The 18,291-nt window shown below is 40.6% G+C and overlaps 1 protein-coding gene across 3 annotated transcripts in view; it reads right to left on the reverse strand.

Moving 5' to 3' along the window:
* Nucleotides 1–18,291, reverse strand: part of LOC138056527 (uncharacterized) — a 36,474-nt gene that overhangs the window by 1,836 nt on the left and 16,347 nt on the right. For 2 of the 3 annotated variants that reach the window (XM_068902343.1, XM_068902342.1), the window contains 34 exons: nucleotides 17,239–17,421; nucleotides 16,825–17,076; nucleotides 16,412–16,606; nucleotides 16,110–16,292; nucleotides 14,892–15,143; nucleotides 14,487–14,681; nucleotides 14,180–14,362; nucleotides 13,768–14,019; nucleotides 13,363–13,557; nucleotides 13,056–13,238; nucleotides 12,632–12,883; nucleotides 12,227–12,421; nucleotides 11,920–12,102; nucleotides 11,508–11,759; nucleotides 11,103–11,297; nucleotides 10,796–10,978; nucleotides 10,384–10,635; nucleotides 9,979–10,173; nucleotides 9,672–9,854; nucleotides 9,248–9,499; nucleotides 8,843–9,037; nucleotides 8,536–8,718; nucleotides 8,112–8,363; nucleotides 7,707–7,901; nucleotides 7,400–7,582; nucleotides 6,983–7,234; nucleotides 6,588–6,782; nucleotides 5,874–6,125; nucleotides 5,584–5,778; nucleotides 5,134–5,370; nucleotides 4,101–4,325; nucleotides 2,796–3,266; nucleotides 2,095–2,253; nucleotides 1,558–1,687 (listed from right to left, as the gene is read on the reverse strand). In XM_068902343.1, the coding sequence (XP_068758444.1) occupies nucleotides 1,558–1,687; nucleotides 2,095–2,253; nucleotides 2,796–3,266; nucleotides 4,101–4,325; nucleotides 5,134–5,370; nucleotides 5,584–5,778; nucleotides 5,874–6,125; nucleotides 6,588–6,782; nucleotides 6,983–7,234; nucleotides 7,400–7,582; nucleotides 7,707–7,901; nucleotides 8,112–8,363; nucleotides 8,536–8,718; nucleotides 8,843–9,037; nucleotides 9,248–9,499; nucleotides 9,672–9,854; nucleotides 9,979–10,173; nucleotides 10,384–10,635; nucleotides 10,796–10,978; nucleotides 11,103–11,297; nucleotides 11,508–11,759; nucleotides 11,920–12,102; nucleotides 12,227–12,421; nucleotides 12,632–12,883; nucleotides 13,056–13,238; nucleotides 13,363–13,557; nucleotides 13,768–14,019; nucleotides 14,180–14,362; nucleotides 14,487–14,681; nucleotides 14,892–15,143; nucleotides 16,110–16,292; nucleotides 16,412–16,606; nucleotides 16,825–17,076; nucleotides 17,239–17,421 (7,339 nt within the window). The remainder of the gene's footprint in view (nucleotides 1–1,557; nucleotides 1,688–2,094; nucleotides 2,254–2,795; nucleotides 3,267–4,100; nucleotides 4,326–5,133; nucleotides 5,371–5,583; nucleotides 5,779–5,873; nucleotides 6,126–6,587; nucleotides 6,783–6,982; nucleotides 7,235–7,399; nucleotides 7,583–7,706; nucleotides 7,902–8,111; nucleotides 8,364–8,535; nucleotides 8,719–8,842; nucleotides 9,038–9,247; nucleotides 9,500–9,671; nucleotides 9,855–9,978; nucleotides 10,174–10,383; nucleotides 10,636–10,795; nucleotides 10,979–11,102; nucleotides 11,298–11,507; nucleotides 11,760–11,919; nucleotides 12,103–12,226; nucleotides 12,422–12,631; nucleotides 12,884–13,055; nucleotides 13,239–13,362; nucleotides 13,558–13,767; nucleotides 14,020–14,179; nucleotides 14,363–14,486; nucleotides 14,682–14,891; nucleotides 15,144–16,109; nucleotides 16,293–16,411; nucleotides 16,607–16,824; nucleotides 17,077–17,238; nucleotides 17,422–18,291) is intronic. The other variant, XM_068902344.1, reaches the window with a different exon arrangement.

An 18,291-nucleotide genomic window follows, 5' to 3' on the forward strand; every position in this document is an offset into this window, starting at 1 on the left:
TGGTGGCGAGCACCGTCGAGCTGTGGATTACAAAGGAAGTAACTAAACTGGAAAGGAGAATTCTTCAAAGTGATGGACATAACAAAACATTTTGTCTGCCATGTAGAGGCCCGCTTCTCCAGTTGATCGAGCTCTGATTGTTTTCGATCGGCCAACCGGAAAATAGTGTTCCATTCATAATCGTAACTAAAGCTACTGGTCGAATGGGAAGCGCCCAAACATAACTGAGGTAAACAAAACGGTTTCATGTTACAGGACGTGCGTAACAATTCGAGTGGTTACAGGCAAAGACATGGCCAATTCTGAACGCCAAATAAAGCAGAAATCTAACATTTTCAATAACATGTTTGATGCTCAAAATCTGAAGTTGTCAACGATCGGTTGCCATTGAATAACGCTTTGTATGGGAAGGTTTCTTTTTGATACTGATCAACTCGTTCAAATTTTCAATTTTCAAATCAAGAAAACATTAGTAAAATCTTGAGAGGTTTGACTGTAATCCAACACATTCTTCAACCTTTTAAACCCTACATTGCATCCTAGGGCAAACTTCTTATCTCCACCTGAGTTCTCAGAAAAGCTAATGATTCCGACAAGAGGACTGGAAATAGCATGAAATAGAGGCTCGTTCACAGAACAAGACGGTCACAGTTTTCACAAATGGCGTTCCGGGCCAGAAACCTTCGAGAAAGATTCATGAGCTCCAAGCTTTTTTCTCCGTGATTAATTCTTGTTTAAGTGAGGTAGAGACCTTCGCAGCCGTTATCTGGGGAGTCACGCAAAGCTCGCCCACCTACAATGATTGTAGGTGAACGAAGAATTGGACCTTGATTGGTTAGGAGGCTCAATATTTAACAGGAGGGCAGTTTTAAATATGTTGACGGTCTGAAAAAACAATAACTCCAAGGAGATAGAAGCTCCAGATGTAGAATCAGAATCAGAAGCTCAGAATCACAAGCTCCTGTGCACTTACCAGACCGTATGTTCTATGCTTTCGATGTTACATTTTTGACAGGACTGAACTATAATACCTTAATAAATTAATACCCTTTATTAGCCCTCCAACATTTTGCATAAGCATTGTTTTTATTTCTCTTACGACCGTTGTAAGTCCCAAGAGAAAATGGAAACAATGCTTATGCAAGAGTATTACGGTATTTTTGAAAGTAGCCTAGTGAATCACATGATCAATTCAGCCAATCAAAAAAGGTCAATTTTGAGGCCTATCTGAAATTTAGGACGTGTTTTGCCGCGTTCCAATCACAATATTCCTTCAAAATGTTACCTCTAATAAATCTGCTGTTACGTACGAATAATTGAGCCGAATAACTAACAAATGAAAAAAAATTACCAAATTAAAACGATTAAAACTAAAAGAAGCCATTTTGTTTCTCTTCGGCTGCTCGGAAATGAGTAGTCCTTGCTTATCTCTTTGGTGTCAACCAATCAGAAAGTGCGCACAATGCAATTGTGTGGTATATATTAATAGCAGTGGCCGTCAAAACATACTCTTCTTCGCAGTTATTGTAAGAAGACAACAATTATTATTCCACTTACCGAAAACACTTCCGCGCAGCATAAATCCCAGCAATCAGCACAACGGCGAGAACACCGGAAATAATCAAAATAAGTTTTATCTTGGATATTCCTCCTTCTCTTGGTTTTGCTGTTGTGAATATCGAAAGCTCTGAGGAATAATTAAATGGCAAGAATTTAGTCACTTTTGTGGAACCTAAAATATTGTCAACATGGTAGATTTTTGTAAATTCCTGATTATCAAATGACATTATATCTTGGTAATAAAGATAATAAGTTACACACGGGCGGACTCCTAAAAGAGATTAATTACACGATGTCGTCTTGGGGTGGGGCACTTGTGGTCAACATAAAACATGATTGTAAACAGCACAAAAACAGTCGGATAGATAACGTAGAACAACGGCGCGATTTATTATATAACCATAGCAACGGTGATCTTTATTTCATTGGTTTTTATATAATAATACTCTAACTTAATTAAATTTAAAAGACCCCATGGAAGCCGACCGTTGAACATTTCCTTTTGCATACTAGAAAAAACAACTATCCTATTACCTTGGCAACTTTGTTTCTGTTTTGATCCTTTTCGTCCAGATGTGAAAGTCCCAGCTGGGCATGAAATGCAGGAAGTCTGGGCCTCTTTATCTTGGTATTGATCTTCTGCGCATGCCTGACAGCTCGCGTTGTTAAAGTAGTAGCCAACAGGGCAGTTAACTGTTTGGGAGCAAAAATGGTGAGAAGCATGGAGTTTTGACAGTTGGTTTTTCTCTCTTTTCTCTCTCTGTTCTTACGGTATTGAAAGGATTTTCATCAAGAAACTAAAGTTTACCACTGGGAAGCATTGTTGGCGCAGTGTGAATAGAACTGGAGTTAATTTTCGGGCTCCGCGACTTTGCTGGTCGCTTCGGGTCGAGTTGGTCCCCCACTCAGTTTCAAGAATGTTTTCCTGGTTTCTCGATATGTCACCATGTACATCACAAGTGACCACAAAGTAAGGCAGACAAAAAACCCCGATTATCTATCGCAATTTTTATCTTAGTTTGAGTAGTAACGAAGATATCAGAGTGGTTACGCGCTCTTTGTAAAAGGCTCTTGTCTTCCGCAAGTGAATAACAAAATAATGCTTGTCAACTGATACCTTTTAACATATTTTTGTTTGCATTTCTTATGGTCAAATGTCAGTCGCTTTTTCTTGGTATGCCTAAGGAGCACAATATGGTTCATTGGTTTATTTACCACTTTTCATATCTGCTTACCGCATGAGGTTCCTCTCAGCACTTGTCCTTTATTGCAAACAAGACGCAAGAAACGAACTTCAGGAGGTCGTGACGTATCTGTTTCTATGACAACTCCGCTGACATTCAAACTCCAGTCTCCATTTTTCAAAGAAGATAAAATGTCGCTTGAGGTTTCTTTAAAAGTCTGGTTGAAATCGACGGATGTTTTGTTGTAGTAAGAAAGTGAAACTCTTATCTCAAAGTCAATGGTCAGAGGAAATTTTGCAACTGTTTCTCTTTTTCGGCGACTCTGTTCACTACATTTCACTTGAACTTTGAATTTTCCTCGGCACAGAGGGTCGGTTCCACAAACCCGTATCCCAAAGGTGGTACCATAGAATAATCTGATAAAGTTCATTCTTATCTCTTCAAGCATGTCAGGGGTGTGATCGCATGAACTCGTTAGATAATGAGCTTGTCCCCACATAGCAATACTTGCATTGGATCTCTCTGCAATAAGACACAACAATGTCCTCACTAATGAATTTTTTCTCATTTTCAAAAAGGCAAAAATACAAAGAAACAATGCTAAGCCAAACGACTTAACCGCTGACCGGTTGGCTCAGTTGGCTAAGCATGGGACTACCGTCCCGGAGGTCGTGAGTTGAACTCCAGCAGGACCAACACTCAGGGTCTTTAAATAATTGAGGAGAAAGTGCTACCTTTGTAATTACATCCGCAAATGGTTAGACTTAAGTCTTTTCGGATAACTGCTATAAACCGTAGGCCCCGTTTGACTCCCTCTTCATGTAGGACATTCATTAAAGATACCACACACTATTGGAAAAGGACAGGTCACGGAGCTCCCGCCGGGTGTTATGGTCTGGTCTGAATTCCCTTGAGGGCCACAAGTTGTTTTAGTGTTGTAACACTACTAGGTTGCTACCCTCGTTAAATAAAGTTCTTACTTACTTAGAACACTCCAATTAATTAAACAAAACTTGGATTAGATACTTTTAGTGTTACAAGTACCCGGGAATTTGCGTATTGAGGACAACTTGGCCCCTATTCGGATAAAATTATAAAGCAAAACCTCCTCTGTAAAAGTTAATTTTCTTGTTATTGATGGCTTTCAAAGCTGAATTTACAGCCTCTTCTGTTTTCCAAAATCAGTAAAATTCATCCACTACACCCATCACCCTTGGCCCCCACACTGAAACAAGGATTTTTCTTTGACACGCAACCTCTTTCTAGGTCACGAAAATAGATTGAAGAGGAAATAGAGAGGATTAAAGGCAGTGAAAGAAAAACCGCTAAAAAATCTTGCTTAATAAGTGTCCTTACTTGAGCAATCGGGAAGATCGTGTCTGCCATTTACAGCTTTCGGATGGCTCCTTATCCATTTTTCGGCACTGCTACAAATAAAGACATAGGTCTCGCTTGGTTGGGTAGCAAAGTAGTATCCTTTGTTACAATGCACGGTGCAGATCACCCCACCAACTATTCCAACCTCACAAGCTTTGGCTCCATTCTTTGGGGGTGATATTGCTAAATTTCCACATGGCGATTCTGTAAAATGATCGTATGAAGAAAGTAAGGGCGTTATGATCAGTTGTATTCTAAAGGAGCCCTCTTGACTTTTAGGTTGTTCTCCGACTCGATTCAGTTGCCAAAAGGAATCATAAACTTGTAACTTACAGTACGGCCAGAGAAGACTAGTCGTCAAGAGGAATTGATTTTTTAAATAGCGGACATAATACGAAAATAATCAAACTCGCCATTGTGCGAAAGAAATTTCGTGGAAAATGGGCTTTTACACAAATGTAATCGTCCTGCCGTACTGCCAGGACTGGAAAGTGAAACTGACCAATCAAAAAACTTTTAGGAAGGAAAGCAACCTCGAACCCAGGCTTTCTCTCTTTTCGTTTCTTGTCTTCGAAGAGAAGACTGGGACTTTGCTGGGAGAAATAGTCGAGTGTCCAAAAAAGACAAAGCCTTTTTTAGGCGCGTGGATGGACTGGTTGAAGAAAGACAAAGATGGAACAAAAAAGCAAAAGTTAAACAATGTGCATAATTAGAAAAATGTGTGTTGTGTAGGGAGAAAAAACGCCCCACAAAAAATACATGATCTATCCTAATAAGAGCAACATTGTAATTAGAAGGTAACTGCTGCTTTCGCGTATCCACCTCGTGAAGTAAGTGTTCTTAACAATATCAAAATTATCGAGACAAGTGCATGATGCCAGGGCACTTACAGAAGCAGAGTGGGGATAGAATTTGACCGCAGGCAATGAACGCAGGAGGGTTGTTTCCGTCATCCGTCACAATTCAACTTTTCTTTACGCATGCTTATGACGTCATTAAAAATCATACATACCAAATATTGTTATTTGAAATCTGCAAAACGCCTTATTGCCCGCCTTGTCTTCTGCTGTATAAATGATGTTATATTCTCCCCATGTCGCCTCCGTGGCGTTCGGAATGCTCGTTGAAAAGCGATCTACTCCCACATTATCTGTCACCTTGACGCCAGGCAACAGCAGTATATGAGTTGGTTGATTGGACACAATGGTGTTGTTTTGGGGGCATGTGTGTATCTGTGGTGGCTCCAGATCTGCAATGAAACAACCGCAACATTTTAAATTTACGTATTCTAAAACCAACTCCACCTCTTACGGAAACTGCTTCCGTTGCTAATGTTGTCATTTCATCGTTACTTAAACGTCCAAATACCCTTGCCTATTTCATGTTGTTGTTTTAAAGACGCCGGTAAAGAAAATATCAACATTAAGAAGTCGAAACTAAAACTAACTGTACAAAGTCGTACCTTGACAAGCCGGCGGCGGAGTGTCCCAGACTCCCGGAGGTCTCTCACCAGGAGCAGAACACGTGACTGTCGACGAACCATTCATGTGATACCCAGTCGCACAAGAGAAGCTACACTTTGACCCATAATAATTACCACAACTGCTTATGTGTAAAGGGCCGTCAGGATTTACTGTCAGCAAAGGGCACGAGATAACTATTGATTTGAAAAAGAAAACAAAGTTAATCAAAACTACTGCAATGAGAAGACTGGGTAGTATTATAGACGTTAAATTAATAGATTTTTTTTACCCGACACATTCACTGTAAAGAAACAGGTGGCCTTGTTTCCCGATTGGTCCAAAGCGGTGTAATTGATCACGTGACTGCCTTGACTGAATCTCTGTGGTGAATGATAGTTTGAAGTCACTATGGGTGCGACTCCTGAGTTGTCAACAGCAACAGGATCGGTCCAGTTCACCAAAGCTGTAAACTTGCCTCTTTCAGCATAGGCCACTAACGTACTCCCAGGACAAGATCCCCCAAATGTTGGGGGCTGAGAATCTAAAACAAGAAATAAAAGTTAATAGGCTGTCACATTTTCAGAGGAACTGGCATGTACAGTTTCATAAGGAAACGAATAATCTGACCCAGAACTGTTGTTACGGACAGCAGACCACAGAGATGCTCATGTCGGAAAGGCCAAGATTGGACAAGGGATATCTTGCAACCGAAAGCGGCGTAACATCTTTTGCTTAAGTACTTTATTGACCGAATGCATAAGTGGCAGCCAAAAATGTATTCTTTTGTTTGTGTACTAATGAGACTCACTAGACTCGCTCTCAAGCAACATTTCCTTTGTATTTTGTCCATACAAACGACGCTAGTGAGGCTAATTAACAAATAAACAAAAGAATATTTTTTTGGCCGCCATTTGTGCATTCGGTCTATGTATCTCCACTAAACTGGCTCAAAAAGCACTTCCTTTTGGTAACCAAAGTCTCTTCTATTACACTAAAAACTTACCTTGACATACAGGCACTGGGTTGTCCCAAACTCCCGGTGGCCTTTTGTCTCGGGCAAGGCACGTGACCGCAGAGGAACCAACTAGGCGATAACCAATCTCACAAGAGAAGTCGCACTTTGATCCAAAATGGTTGCCACATCTGCTCATGCGCAAGGGTCCGCTAGGATTCACCATCATTGATGAGCATTTGATAACTGAAAAGATGTAGAAAAATAACGTTACCTTAGATCATCTAAGGACATACTATTAAAGAAAAAGACGAGAAATTAGAATTGGACGCGAAAATAAAGCGGTTTATATCTTGCCGTTCATTGTGAAATTTATAACCGTGGTTATTCCAATAACGGACTACTTATCTTAAACCAATTAAAACCATGAAGATCTGCCTTTGTACCTGTCACATTAACTTTAAATGAACACCTAGCTTCGTTTCCTGATTGGTCCAGTGCTGTGTACTTGATCACGTGAATGCCTTGGCTGAAGCTTTGTGGTGACTGGTAGTTTGATGTCACTGTGGGTGCAGCTCCTGAGTTGTCAATAGCAACAGGATCGGTCCAGTTCACCAAAGCTGTAAACTTGCCTCGTTCAGCATATGCTACTAACGGACTCCCAGGACACGAAACCCCAAATGTTGGGGGCTGTGAATCTAAAGAAAAAATAAAACAACAGATAAGCCTGAGAGGTGATAAAGGTTTGTATCCTCTCCTATCTAGTTACAAAATTCGTCACAATGGTTTTGAATGAGCTCAGTACAGATTCATCAAATTCACGTAAAATAGTATTCAATCGGATAGTTCTGATCATTGACTACCTGTACAGGTGATGTCACTTCCACTCCACTGTCCAGACGACAAGCATGTTCTTGTAATATTTCCAGTTGAGCTGGTGTATCCAGTTTGACAGGAAAAAGAACAATTTGATCCATAGCTGTTGTTACAGGAGGCGGACAGCAGAGATGCTCTTGTCGGTGTCACCAATGGAGGGCAGAAGATAACTTTGAACAGAAAGTTTAGCATTCAGACATTTTTTGCCTTCTTTGTTAATTACTTAACATTAAATGGTATCGAATATAATTAAATTTACTCTTTAACATCCGAGGTAATTCACCATGAACTTACCTTCACATACAGGTACTTTACTGTCCCAGAATGCTGGCGGTCTGTCACCAGGGGCAAGGCATGTGACAACTGAGGAACCAATTAGGCGATGACCAATTTCACAGGAGAAGTTACAATTTGATCCATAATGATTACCACAACTGCTCATGCGCAAAGGTCCAGTAGGATCCACCATCATCGATGTGCAATTGATGACTGCAAAGAGGTTAAAGAATATCGTTACATTAGATCATCTGCATGATTATAAAGAAAAAAGACGAAAAATTAGAATTGGACGTTCAAGGAAAGCAGTATTTGCTTTCCCGTTTATTTCGAAATTTATGGTGGTGGTTGTTCAAACACGGACAGCTTCAACCTTCAAATTTGTCTTAAACCAATCAAATCCGTCAAGATCTGCCTTTGTACCTGTCACACTAACTTGAAATGAACACCTGGCTTCGTTTCCTGATTGGTCCATTGCTCTGTATTTGATAAGATGAACGCCTTGGCTGAACCTTTGTGGTGATTGGTAGTTTGATGTCACTGTGGGTGCAACGCCTGAGTTGTCAGTAGCAACAGGTTCGGTCCAGTTCACCAAAGCTGTAAACTTGCCTTGTTCAGCATATGCGACTAACGGACTCCCAGGACACGAAACCCCAAATGTTGGAGGCTGAGAATCTGAACAAAAAAAAAGAACAAAATAAAGAACAAAAGAGCAGCCTGAGAGGTGATAAAGGTTTGTGTCTTCTCCTATCTAATTACAAATTTCATGGTTTTGAGTGAGCTCAGTACAGATTCATCAAATTCAGGTAAAATTGTATTCAATCGGATACTTCTGATCATTGACTACCTGTACAGTTGATGTCACTTCCACTCCACTGTCCAGACGACAGGCATGTTCTTGTAATATTTCCAGTTGAGCTGGTGTATCCAGTTTGACAGGAAAAAGAACAATTTGATCCATAGCTGTTGTTACAGGCAGCGGACAGCAGAGATGCTCTTGTCGGTGTCACCAATGGAGGGCAGAAGATAACTTTGAACAGAAAGTTTAGCATTCAGACATTTTTTGCCTTCTTTGTTATTTACTTAACATTAAATGGTATCGAATATAATTAAATTTATTCTCTAATATCCGGAGTAATTCACCATGAACTTACCTTCACATACGGGTACTTTACTGTCCCAGAATGCTGGCGGTCTGTCACCAGGGGCAAGGCATGTGACAACTGAGGAACCAATTAGGCGATGACCAATTTCACAGGAGAAGTTACAATTTGATCCATAATGATTACCACAACTGCTCATGCGCAAAGGTCCAGTAGGATCCACCATCATCGATGTGCAATTGATGACTGCAAAGAGGTTAAAGAATATCGTTACATTAGATCATCTGCATGATTATAAAGAAAAAAGACGAAAAATTAGAATTGGACGTTCAGGGAAAGCAGTATTTGCTTTCCCGTTTATTTCGAAATTTATGGTGGTGGTTGTTCAAACACGGACCGCTTCAACCTACAAATTTGTCTTAAACCAATCAAATCCGTAAAGATCTGCCTTTGTACCTGTCACACTAACTTGAAATGAACACCTGGCTTCGTTTCCTGATTGGTCCATTGCTCTGTATTTGATAAGATGAACGCCTTGGTTGAACCTTTGTGGTGATTGGTAGTTTGATGTCACTGTGGGTGCAACTCCTGAGTTGTCAATAGCAACAGGTTCGGTCCAGTTCACCAATGCTGTAAACTTGCCTTGTTCAGCATATGCGACTAACGGACTCCCAGGACACGAAACCCCAAATGTTGGAAGCTGAGAATCTGAACAAAAGAAAAGAAGAAAAGAAAGAACAAAAGAGCAGCCTGAGAGGTGATAAAGGTTTGTGTCTTCTCCTATCTAATTACAAAATTCATGGTTTTGAAAGAACTCGGTACAGATTCATCAAATTCACGTAAAATTGTATTCAATCGGATAGTTCTTATCATTGACTACCTGTACAGTTGATGTCACTTCCACTCCACTGTCCAGACGACAAGCATGTTCTTGTAATATTTCCAGTTGAGCTGGTGTATCCAGTTTGACAGGAAAAAGAACAATTTGATCCATAGCTGTTGTTACAGGCAGCGGACAGCAGAGATGCTCTTGTCGGTGTCACCAATGGAGGGCAGAAGATAACTTTGAACAGAAAGTTTAGCATTGAGACATTTTTTGCCTTCTTTGTTATTTACTTAACATTAAATGGTATCGAATATAATTAAATTTACTCTTTAACATCCGAGGTAATTCACCATGAACTTACCTTCACATACGGGTACTTTACTGTCCCAGAATGCTGGCGGTCTGTCACCAGGGGCAAGGCATGTGACAACTGAGGAACCAATTAGGCGATGACCAATTTCACAGGAGAAGTTACAATTTGATCCATAATGATTACCACAACTGCTCATGCGCAAAGGTCCAGTAGGATCCACCATCATCGATGTGCAATTGATGACTGAAAAGAGGTTAAAGAATATCGTTACATTAGATCATCTGCATGATTATAAAGAAAAAAGACGAAAAATTAGAATTGGACGTTCAGGGAAAGCAGTATTTGCTTTCCCGTTTATTTCGAAATTTATGGCGGTGGTTGTTTCAACACGGACAGCTTCAACCTACAAATTTGTCTTAAACCAATCAAATCCGTAAAGATCTGCCTTTGTACCTGTTACACTAACTTGAAATGAACACCTGGCTTCGTTTCCTGATTGGTCCATTGCTCTGTATTTGATAAGATGAACGCCTTGGCTGAACTTTTGTGGTGATTGGTAGTTTGATGTCACTGTGGGTGCAACTCCTGAGTTGTCAATAGCAACAGGTTCGGTCCAGTTCACCAATGCTGTAAACTTGCCTTGTTCAGCATATGCGACTAACGGACTCCCAGGACACGAAACCCCAAATGTTGGAGGCTGAGAATCTGAACAAAAGAAAAGAACAAAAGATCAGCCTGAGAGGTGATAGAGGTTTGTGTCTTCTCCTATCTAATTACAAATTTCATGGTTTTGAAAGAACTCGGTACAGATTCATCAAATTCACGTAAAATTGTATTCAATCGGATAGTTCTTATCATTGACTACCTGTACAGTTGATGTCACTTCCACTCCACTGTCCAGACGACAAGCATGTTCTTGTAATATTTCCAGTTGAGCTGGTGTATCCAGTTTGACAGGAAAAAGAACAATTTGATCCATAGCTGTTGTTACAGGCAGCGGACAGCAGAGATGCTCTTGTCGGTGTCACCAATGGAGGGCAGAAGATAACTTTGAACAGAAAGTTTAGCATTGAGACATTTTTTGCCTTCTTTGTTATTTACTTAACATTAAATGGTATCGAATATAATTAAATTTACTCTTTAACATCCGAGGTAATTCACCATGAACTTACCTTCACATACGGGTACTTTACTGTCCCAGAATGCTGGCGGTCTGTCACCAGGGGCAAGGCATGTGACAACTGAGGAACCAATTAGGCGATGACCAATTTCACAGGAGAAGTTACAATTTGATCCATAATGATTACCACAACTGCTCATGCGCAAAGGTCCAGTAGGATCCACCATCATCGATGTGCAATTGATGACTGAAAAGAGGTTAAAGAATATCGTTACATTAGATCATCTGCATGATTATAAAGAAAAAAGACGAAAAATTAGAATTGGACGTTCAGGGAAAGCAGTATTTGCTTTCCCGTTTATTTCGAAATTTATGGCGGTGGTTGTTTCAACACGGACAGCTTCAACCTACAAATTTGTCTTAAACCAATCAAATCCGTAAAGATCTGCCTTTGTACCTGTTACACTAACTTGAAATGAACACCTGGCTTCGTTTCCTGATTGGTCCATTGCTCTGTATTTGATAAGATAAACGCCTTGGCTGAACTTTTGTGGTGATTGGTAGTTTGATGTCACTGTGGGTGCAACTCCTGAGTTGTCAATAGCAACAGGTTCGGTCCAGTTCACCAATGCTGTAAACTTGCCTTGTTCAGCATATGCGACTAACGGACTCCCAGGACACGAAACCCCAAATGTTGGAGGCTGAGAATCTGAACAAAAGAAAAGAACAAAAGATCAGCCTGAGAGGTGATAGAGGTTTGTGTCTTCTCCTATCTAATTACAAATTTCATGGTTTTGAGTGAGCTCAGTACAGATTCATCAAATTCACGTAAAATTGTATTCAACCGGATAGTTCTGATCATTGACTACCTGTACAGTTGATGTCACTTCCACTCCACTGTCCAGACGACAAGCATGTTCTTGTAATATTTCCAGTTGAGCTGGTGTATCCAGTTTGACAGGAAAAAGAACAATTTGATCCATAGCTGTTGTTACAGGCAGCGGACAGCAGAGATGCTCTTGTCGGTGTCACCAATGGAGGGCAAAAGATAACTTTGAACAGAAAGTTTAGCATTGAGACATTTTTTGCCTTCTTTGTTAATTACTTAACATCAAATGGTATCGAATATAATTAAATTTACTCTTTAACATCCGAGGTAATTCACCATGAACTTACCTTCACATACGGGTACTTTACTGTCCCAGAATGCTGGCGGTCTGTCACCAGGGGCAAGGCATGTGACAACTGAGGAACCAATTAGGCGATGACCAATTTCACAGGAGAAGTTACAATTTGATCCATAATGATTACCACAACTGCTCATGCGCAAAGGTCCAGTAGGATCCACCATCATCGATGTGCAATTGATGACTGAAAAGAGGTTAAAGAATATCGTTACATTAGATCATCTGCATGATTATAAAGAAAAAAGACGAAAAATTAGAATTGGACGTTCAGGGAAAGCAGTATTTGCTTTCCCGTTTATTTCGAAATTTATGGCGGTGGTTGTTTCAACACGGACAGCTTCAACCTACAAATTTGTCTTAAACCAATCAAATCCGTAAAGATCTGCCTTTGTACCTGTTACACTAACTTGAAATGAACACCTGGCTTCGTTTCCTGATTGGTCCATTGCTCTGTATTTGATAAGATGAACGCCTTGGCTGAACTTTTGTGGTGATTGGTAGTTTGATGTCACTGTGGGTGCAACTCCTGAGTTGTCAATAGCAACAGGTTCGGTCCAGTTCACCAATGCTGTAAACTTGCCTTGTTCAGCATATGCGACTAACGGACTCCCAGGACACGAAACCCCAAATGTTGGAGGCTGAGAATCTGAACAAAAGAAAAGAACAAAAGAAAGAACAAAAGAGCAGCCTGAGAGGTGATAAAGGTTTGTGTCTTCTCCTATCTAATTACAAAATTCATGGTTTTGAGTGAGCTCAGTACAGATTCATCAAATTCACGTAAAATTGTATTCAATCGGATACTTCTGATCATTGACTACCTGTACAGTTGATGTCACTTCCACTCCACTGTCCAGACGACAAGCATGTTCTTGTAATATTTCCAGTTGAGCTGGTGTATCCAGTTTGACAGGAAAAAGAACAATTTGATCCATAGCTGTTGTTACAGGCAGCGGACAGGAGAGATGCTCTTGTCGGTGTCACCAATGGAGGGCAGAAGATAACTTTGAACAGAAAGTTTAGCATTCAGACATTTTTTGCCTTCTTTGTTATTTACTTAACATTAAATGGTATCGAATATAATTAAATTTAGTCTTTAACATACGGGATAATTCACCATGAACTTACTTTCACATACGGGTACTTTACTGTCCCAGAATGCTGGCGGTCTGTCACCAGGGGCAAGGCATGTGACAACTGAGGAACCAATTAGGCGATGACCAATTTCACAGGAGAAGTTACACTTTGATCCATAATGATTGCCACAACTGCTCATGCGCAAAGGTCCAGTGGGATCCACCATTATCGATGTGCAATTGATGACTGAAAAGAGGTTAAAGAATATCGTTACATTAGATCATCTGCATGATTATAAAGAAAAAAGACGAAAAATTAGAATTGGACGTTCAAGGAAAGCAGTATTTGCTTTTCCGTTTATTTCGAAATTTATGGCTGTGGTTGTTTCAACACGGACAGCTTTAACCTACAAATTTGTCTTAAGCCAATCAAATCTGTCAAGATGTGCCTTTGTACCTGTCACAGTAACTTGAAATGAACACCTGGCTTCGTTTGCTGATTGGTCCATTGCTCTGTATTTGATCACATAAACGCCTTGGCTGAACCTTTGTGGTGATTGGTAGTTTGATGTCACTGTGGGTGCAACTCCTGAGTTGTCAATAGCAACAGGATCGGTCCAGTTCACCAAAGCTGTAAACTTGCCTTGTTCAGCATATGCGACTAACGGTCTCTCAGGACACGAAACCCCAAATGTTGGAGGCTGAGAATCTGAACAAAAGAAAAGAACAAAAGATCAGCCTGAGAGGTGATAGAGGTTTGTGTCTTCTCCTATCTAATTACAAATTTCATGGTTTTGAGTGAGCTCAGTACAGATTCATCAAATTCACGTAAAATTGTATTCAACCGGATAGTTCTGATCATTGACTACCTGTACAGTTGATGTCACTTCCACTCCACTGTCCAGACGACAAGCATGTTCTTGTAATATTTCCAGTTGAGCTGGTGTATCCAGTTTGACAGGAAAAAGAACAATTTGATCCATAGCTGTTGTTACAGGCAGCGGACAGCAGAGATGCTCTTGTCGGTGTCACCAATGGAGGGCAAAAGATAACTTTGAACAGAAAGTTTAGCATTGAGACATTTTTTGCCTTCTTTGTTAATTACTTAACATCAAATGGTATCGAATATAATTAAATTTAGTCTTTAACATTCGAGGTAATTCACCATGAACTTACCTTCACATACGGGTACTTTACTGTTCCAGAATGCTGGCGGTCTGTCACCAGGGGCAAGGCACGTGACAACTGAGGAACCAATTAGGCGATGACCAATTTCACAGGAGAAGTTACACTTTGATCCATAATGATTACCACAACTGCTCGTGCGCAAAGGTCCAGTAGGATCCACCATCATCGATGTGCAATTGATGACTGAAAAGAGGTTAAAGAATATCGTTACATTAGATCATCTGCATGATCATAAAGAAAAAAGACGAAAAATTAGAATTAGGCGTTCAAGGAAAGCAGTATTTGCTTTCTCGTTTATTTCGAAATTTATGGCGGTGGTTGTTCCAACACGGACAGCTTCAACCTTCAAATTTGTCTTAAACCAATCAAATCCGTGAAGATCTGCCTTTGTACCTGTCACACTAACTTGAAATGAACACCTGGCTTCGTTTCCTGATTGGTCCATTGCTCTGTATTTGATAAGATTAACGCCTTGGCTGAACCTTTGTGGTGATTGGTAGTTTGATGTCACTGTGGGTGCAACTCCTGAATTGTCAATAGCAACAGGATCGGTCCAGTTCACCAAAGCTGTAAACTTGCCTTGTTCAGCATATGCGACTAACGGACTCCCAGGGCACGAAACCCCAAATGTTGGGGGCTCGGAGTCTGAACAAAAGAAAAACACAAAAGATTAGTCTCAAACTTGAAAAATGTTTGAGGTTTCTCCTAAACACTTCAGAAAAACAGCACAATGGTTTTGAATGAGCTTAAAGGCTGGTTTCCATATGATCGCAGACGATAGCAGATCGCAGATCGCAGACTATCGCAAAGAGAGCTGTTTCCATATAATCGCAGACGATCGCAAACGATCGCAGAGCCGGCTGCAGCCAAACGGTCAGCAGAAATGTCAAATGTACACGCGCGTTGTGCTCGCGGCCAAATCTTATCAAACAACATGGCGGACATCGAGGAGGAAATTTTGCTGCAAGCAAATTTACTTCTTCTTTTAGTCCTGAAGCGACGGCATCGTGAGCTTCAAAAGCGAAGGAAACATGGGTTTTGAGTTCGAAAAATATTCATGAAGAGACAAACACTTGGGCCTTTCCACACACTGCTGAGAGAACTTCGTGTTTCTGACAGAACAGTAACGAACATAAACGAACATTCAGGCTCTGTTGCTAAGAAGCGTTGAATCATTTGAGTCAGAATGAAAATTATTATGGGATACCTTTCGCTCGCAAATCGCAGAACTTTGGTTTCCATATGATCGTAGGATTGCAAACGATCGCAGACGATCGCAGAAGATAGAACCATGTTCTATCTTCTGCGATCGTCTGCGATCACGATCGCAGGATCGCAGACGATCACAAACGATCGCAGAAGTGGGTTTCCATATGATCGCAGAACTTTCTGCGATCTACGATCTGCGATTCGCGATCTTCTGCGATCATATGGAAACCAGCCTTAAGATTCATCAACCTATTATACCGAATAGGTCTGGCCCGGGTTGCTCGAAGCATGGTTAGCGCTAACCAGCGTTAAATACCATGGCAACCTACAGGTTGTGATACCTGTTAACCAAAGGTTAGAGCTAACAAGCGTTCGAGCAACCGGCTCCTAATCTCCAACTACCTGTGCAGTTAATGTCACTTCCACTCCATTGACCAGACGACAAACAGGTTCTTGTAATATTTCCAGTTGAGCTGGTGTATCCAGTTTGACAGGAAAACGAACAATTCGATGCATAGCTGTTGTTACAGGCAGCGGACAGCAGAGATGCCCTTGATGGGATGACCAATTGAGGGCAGAAGATAACTTTGAAGAAAAAGTAAATAATAAACACTTTTTGTCTTTTATTAGATTACTCTTAATTAACTAAGCCTTCAAAGAATTTTATTAAGTTTCCAACACTCTGCGGAATCCACTCAACTTACTTTCACATACGGGTAATTTATTGTCCCAGAATGCCGGCGGTCTGTTACCAGAAGCAACGCACGTGACCACAGAGGAACCAATTAGGCGATGACCAATTTCACAGGAGAAGTTACACTTTGACCCATAATGATTACCACATCTGCTCATTCGTAAAGGTCCTGTAGGATCCACCATCATCGATGAGCAATTAATAACTGAAAAGGGATTGAAGAATAACGCTAGTATCGTGGAAAATACAGATAAATCAATACTAAGTATTTGAAGATAAATTATAAATGGACGCGAAAGCAAAGCAGTGTTTGCTTTCTTCTTGGTTTTGAAAATTTTTGGCCATGGGTGTTCCAATAAAGAACTCGTTAAGGCCTTCAATTGTTCTTGAACCAATTAAATCCGTGATGATCTGCCTTTGTACCTGTTACACTGACTTCAAATGAACACCTGGCTTCGTTTCCTGATTGGTCTTCTGCTCTGTACTTGATCACATGAACGCCTTGGCTGAACCTTTGTGGAGACTGGTAGTTTGATGTCACTGTGGGTACGACTCCTGAGTTGTCAATAGCAACAGGATCGGTCCAGTTCACCAAAGCTGTAAACTTGCCTTGTTCAGCATATGCGACTAAGGGACTCCCAGGACACGAGACCCCGAATGTTGGAGGCTGAGAATCTGAACAAAAGAAAAACACAAAAGATTAATCTCAAACTTCAAAAATGTTTGTGCCTTCTCCTAAACACTTAAGAAAAACAGCATAATGGTTTTGAATGAGCTACAGATTCATCAATTTGTTGAACAACCGTATTAAATCGGACAGATCTGGTCTGTGGCTACCTGTACAGTTTATGTCACTTCCACTCCATTGACCGGACGACAAACATGTCCTTGTAGTATTTCCAGTTGAGCTGGTGTAACCCGTTTGACAGGAAAACGAGCAACTTGATCCATAGCTGTTGTTACAGGCAGCGGACAGCAGAGATGCTCTTGCCGGTGTGACCAATGGAGGGCAGAAGAAAGCTTTATAAGAAGCAAAATGAGTGGTGTTACTCTTTTCGCATTTCCTTGTTATTTACTCAGAATTAACAGGTCCCAAATTTAGTTACGTCGTTAAAATCTTACAAGCTAGCTCACGGTCTCAAGTCAGCGTGCCTTACAACAGTCCAAAACACTATGTTGACGACACTGAAGAGATAACAAATGGGAAAGTTAAAAGTGCTATTGTGACAAAATTCGTATCTTTCCTATCTAAGAAATTTTAGATAAACATCAGTGAAGGCTGTACGAGAAGAAGAATGCTGTTTACCATTTTCAAATATCTTTTTTTGTTCCAGAGATATTCAAGTTTTTAAAATATGCAAATGTGCCAAGCGATGACGTCATAAACTCAACCAAATTTTGGTCGAATATGATGAAGAAAGATATCTCAGCCAACTTGTATGAGAAATGCTTGATTCTTTGCAGTAAGATTCTCGTAGAAGTGCGCCACAATATGAGCATACCAGTTTTGCTACCATAGGTCTGGAACCCAGGGAGGTCTGGGTTCCAGACCTCCCTGATATGAAAGGCTTTGCAGACCACCTTTGGCGTTCTATCTTGATATTTTGTTGCTCTGTGAAAGGTCATAGGTTTGGTTGAATTGCCAAGAGTCAATTATTTTATACGTGGAGTGTCCGCTTAAGAGAAAGCGTAAACAAAAGAAAAATCCAATTTTTATTGTCAAAAGTGTCCGCGTCTGTTTACGTGAAAATGCCCGCTTTCGGGAATGTGTAAATTCAGAGTTTGACTGGAAGGTAAAGTGGGGAATTGAAAAAGGTGTCCGTAAGTAAAACTGTCCGCTTACGAGAGTGTCCGTTCGCGGAGAGTTGATTGTATACCTGAAATCAGAAG

This window comes from Montipora capricornis, chromosome 7 (assembly GCF_036669925.1).
Source record: "Montipora capricornis isolate CH-2021 chromosome 7, ASM3666992v2, whole genome shotgun sequence".
In the NCBI taxonomy this organism is placed as follows: domain Eukaryota; kingdom Metazoa; phylum Cnidaria; class Anthozoa; order Scleractinia; family Acroporidae; genus Montipora; species Montipora capricornis.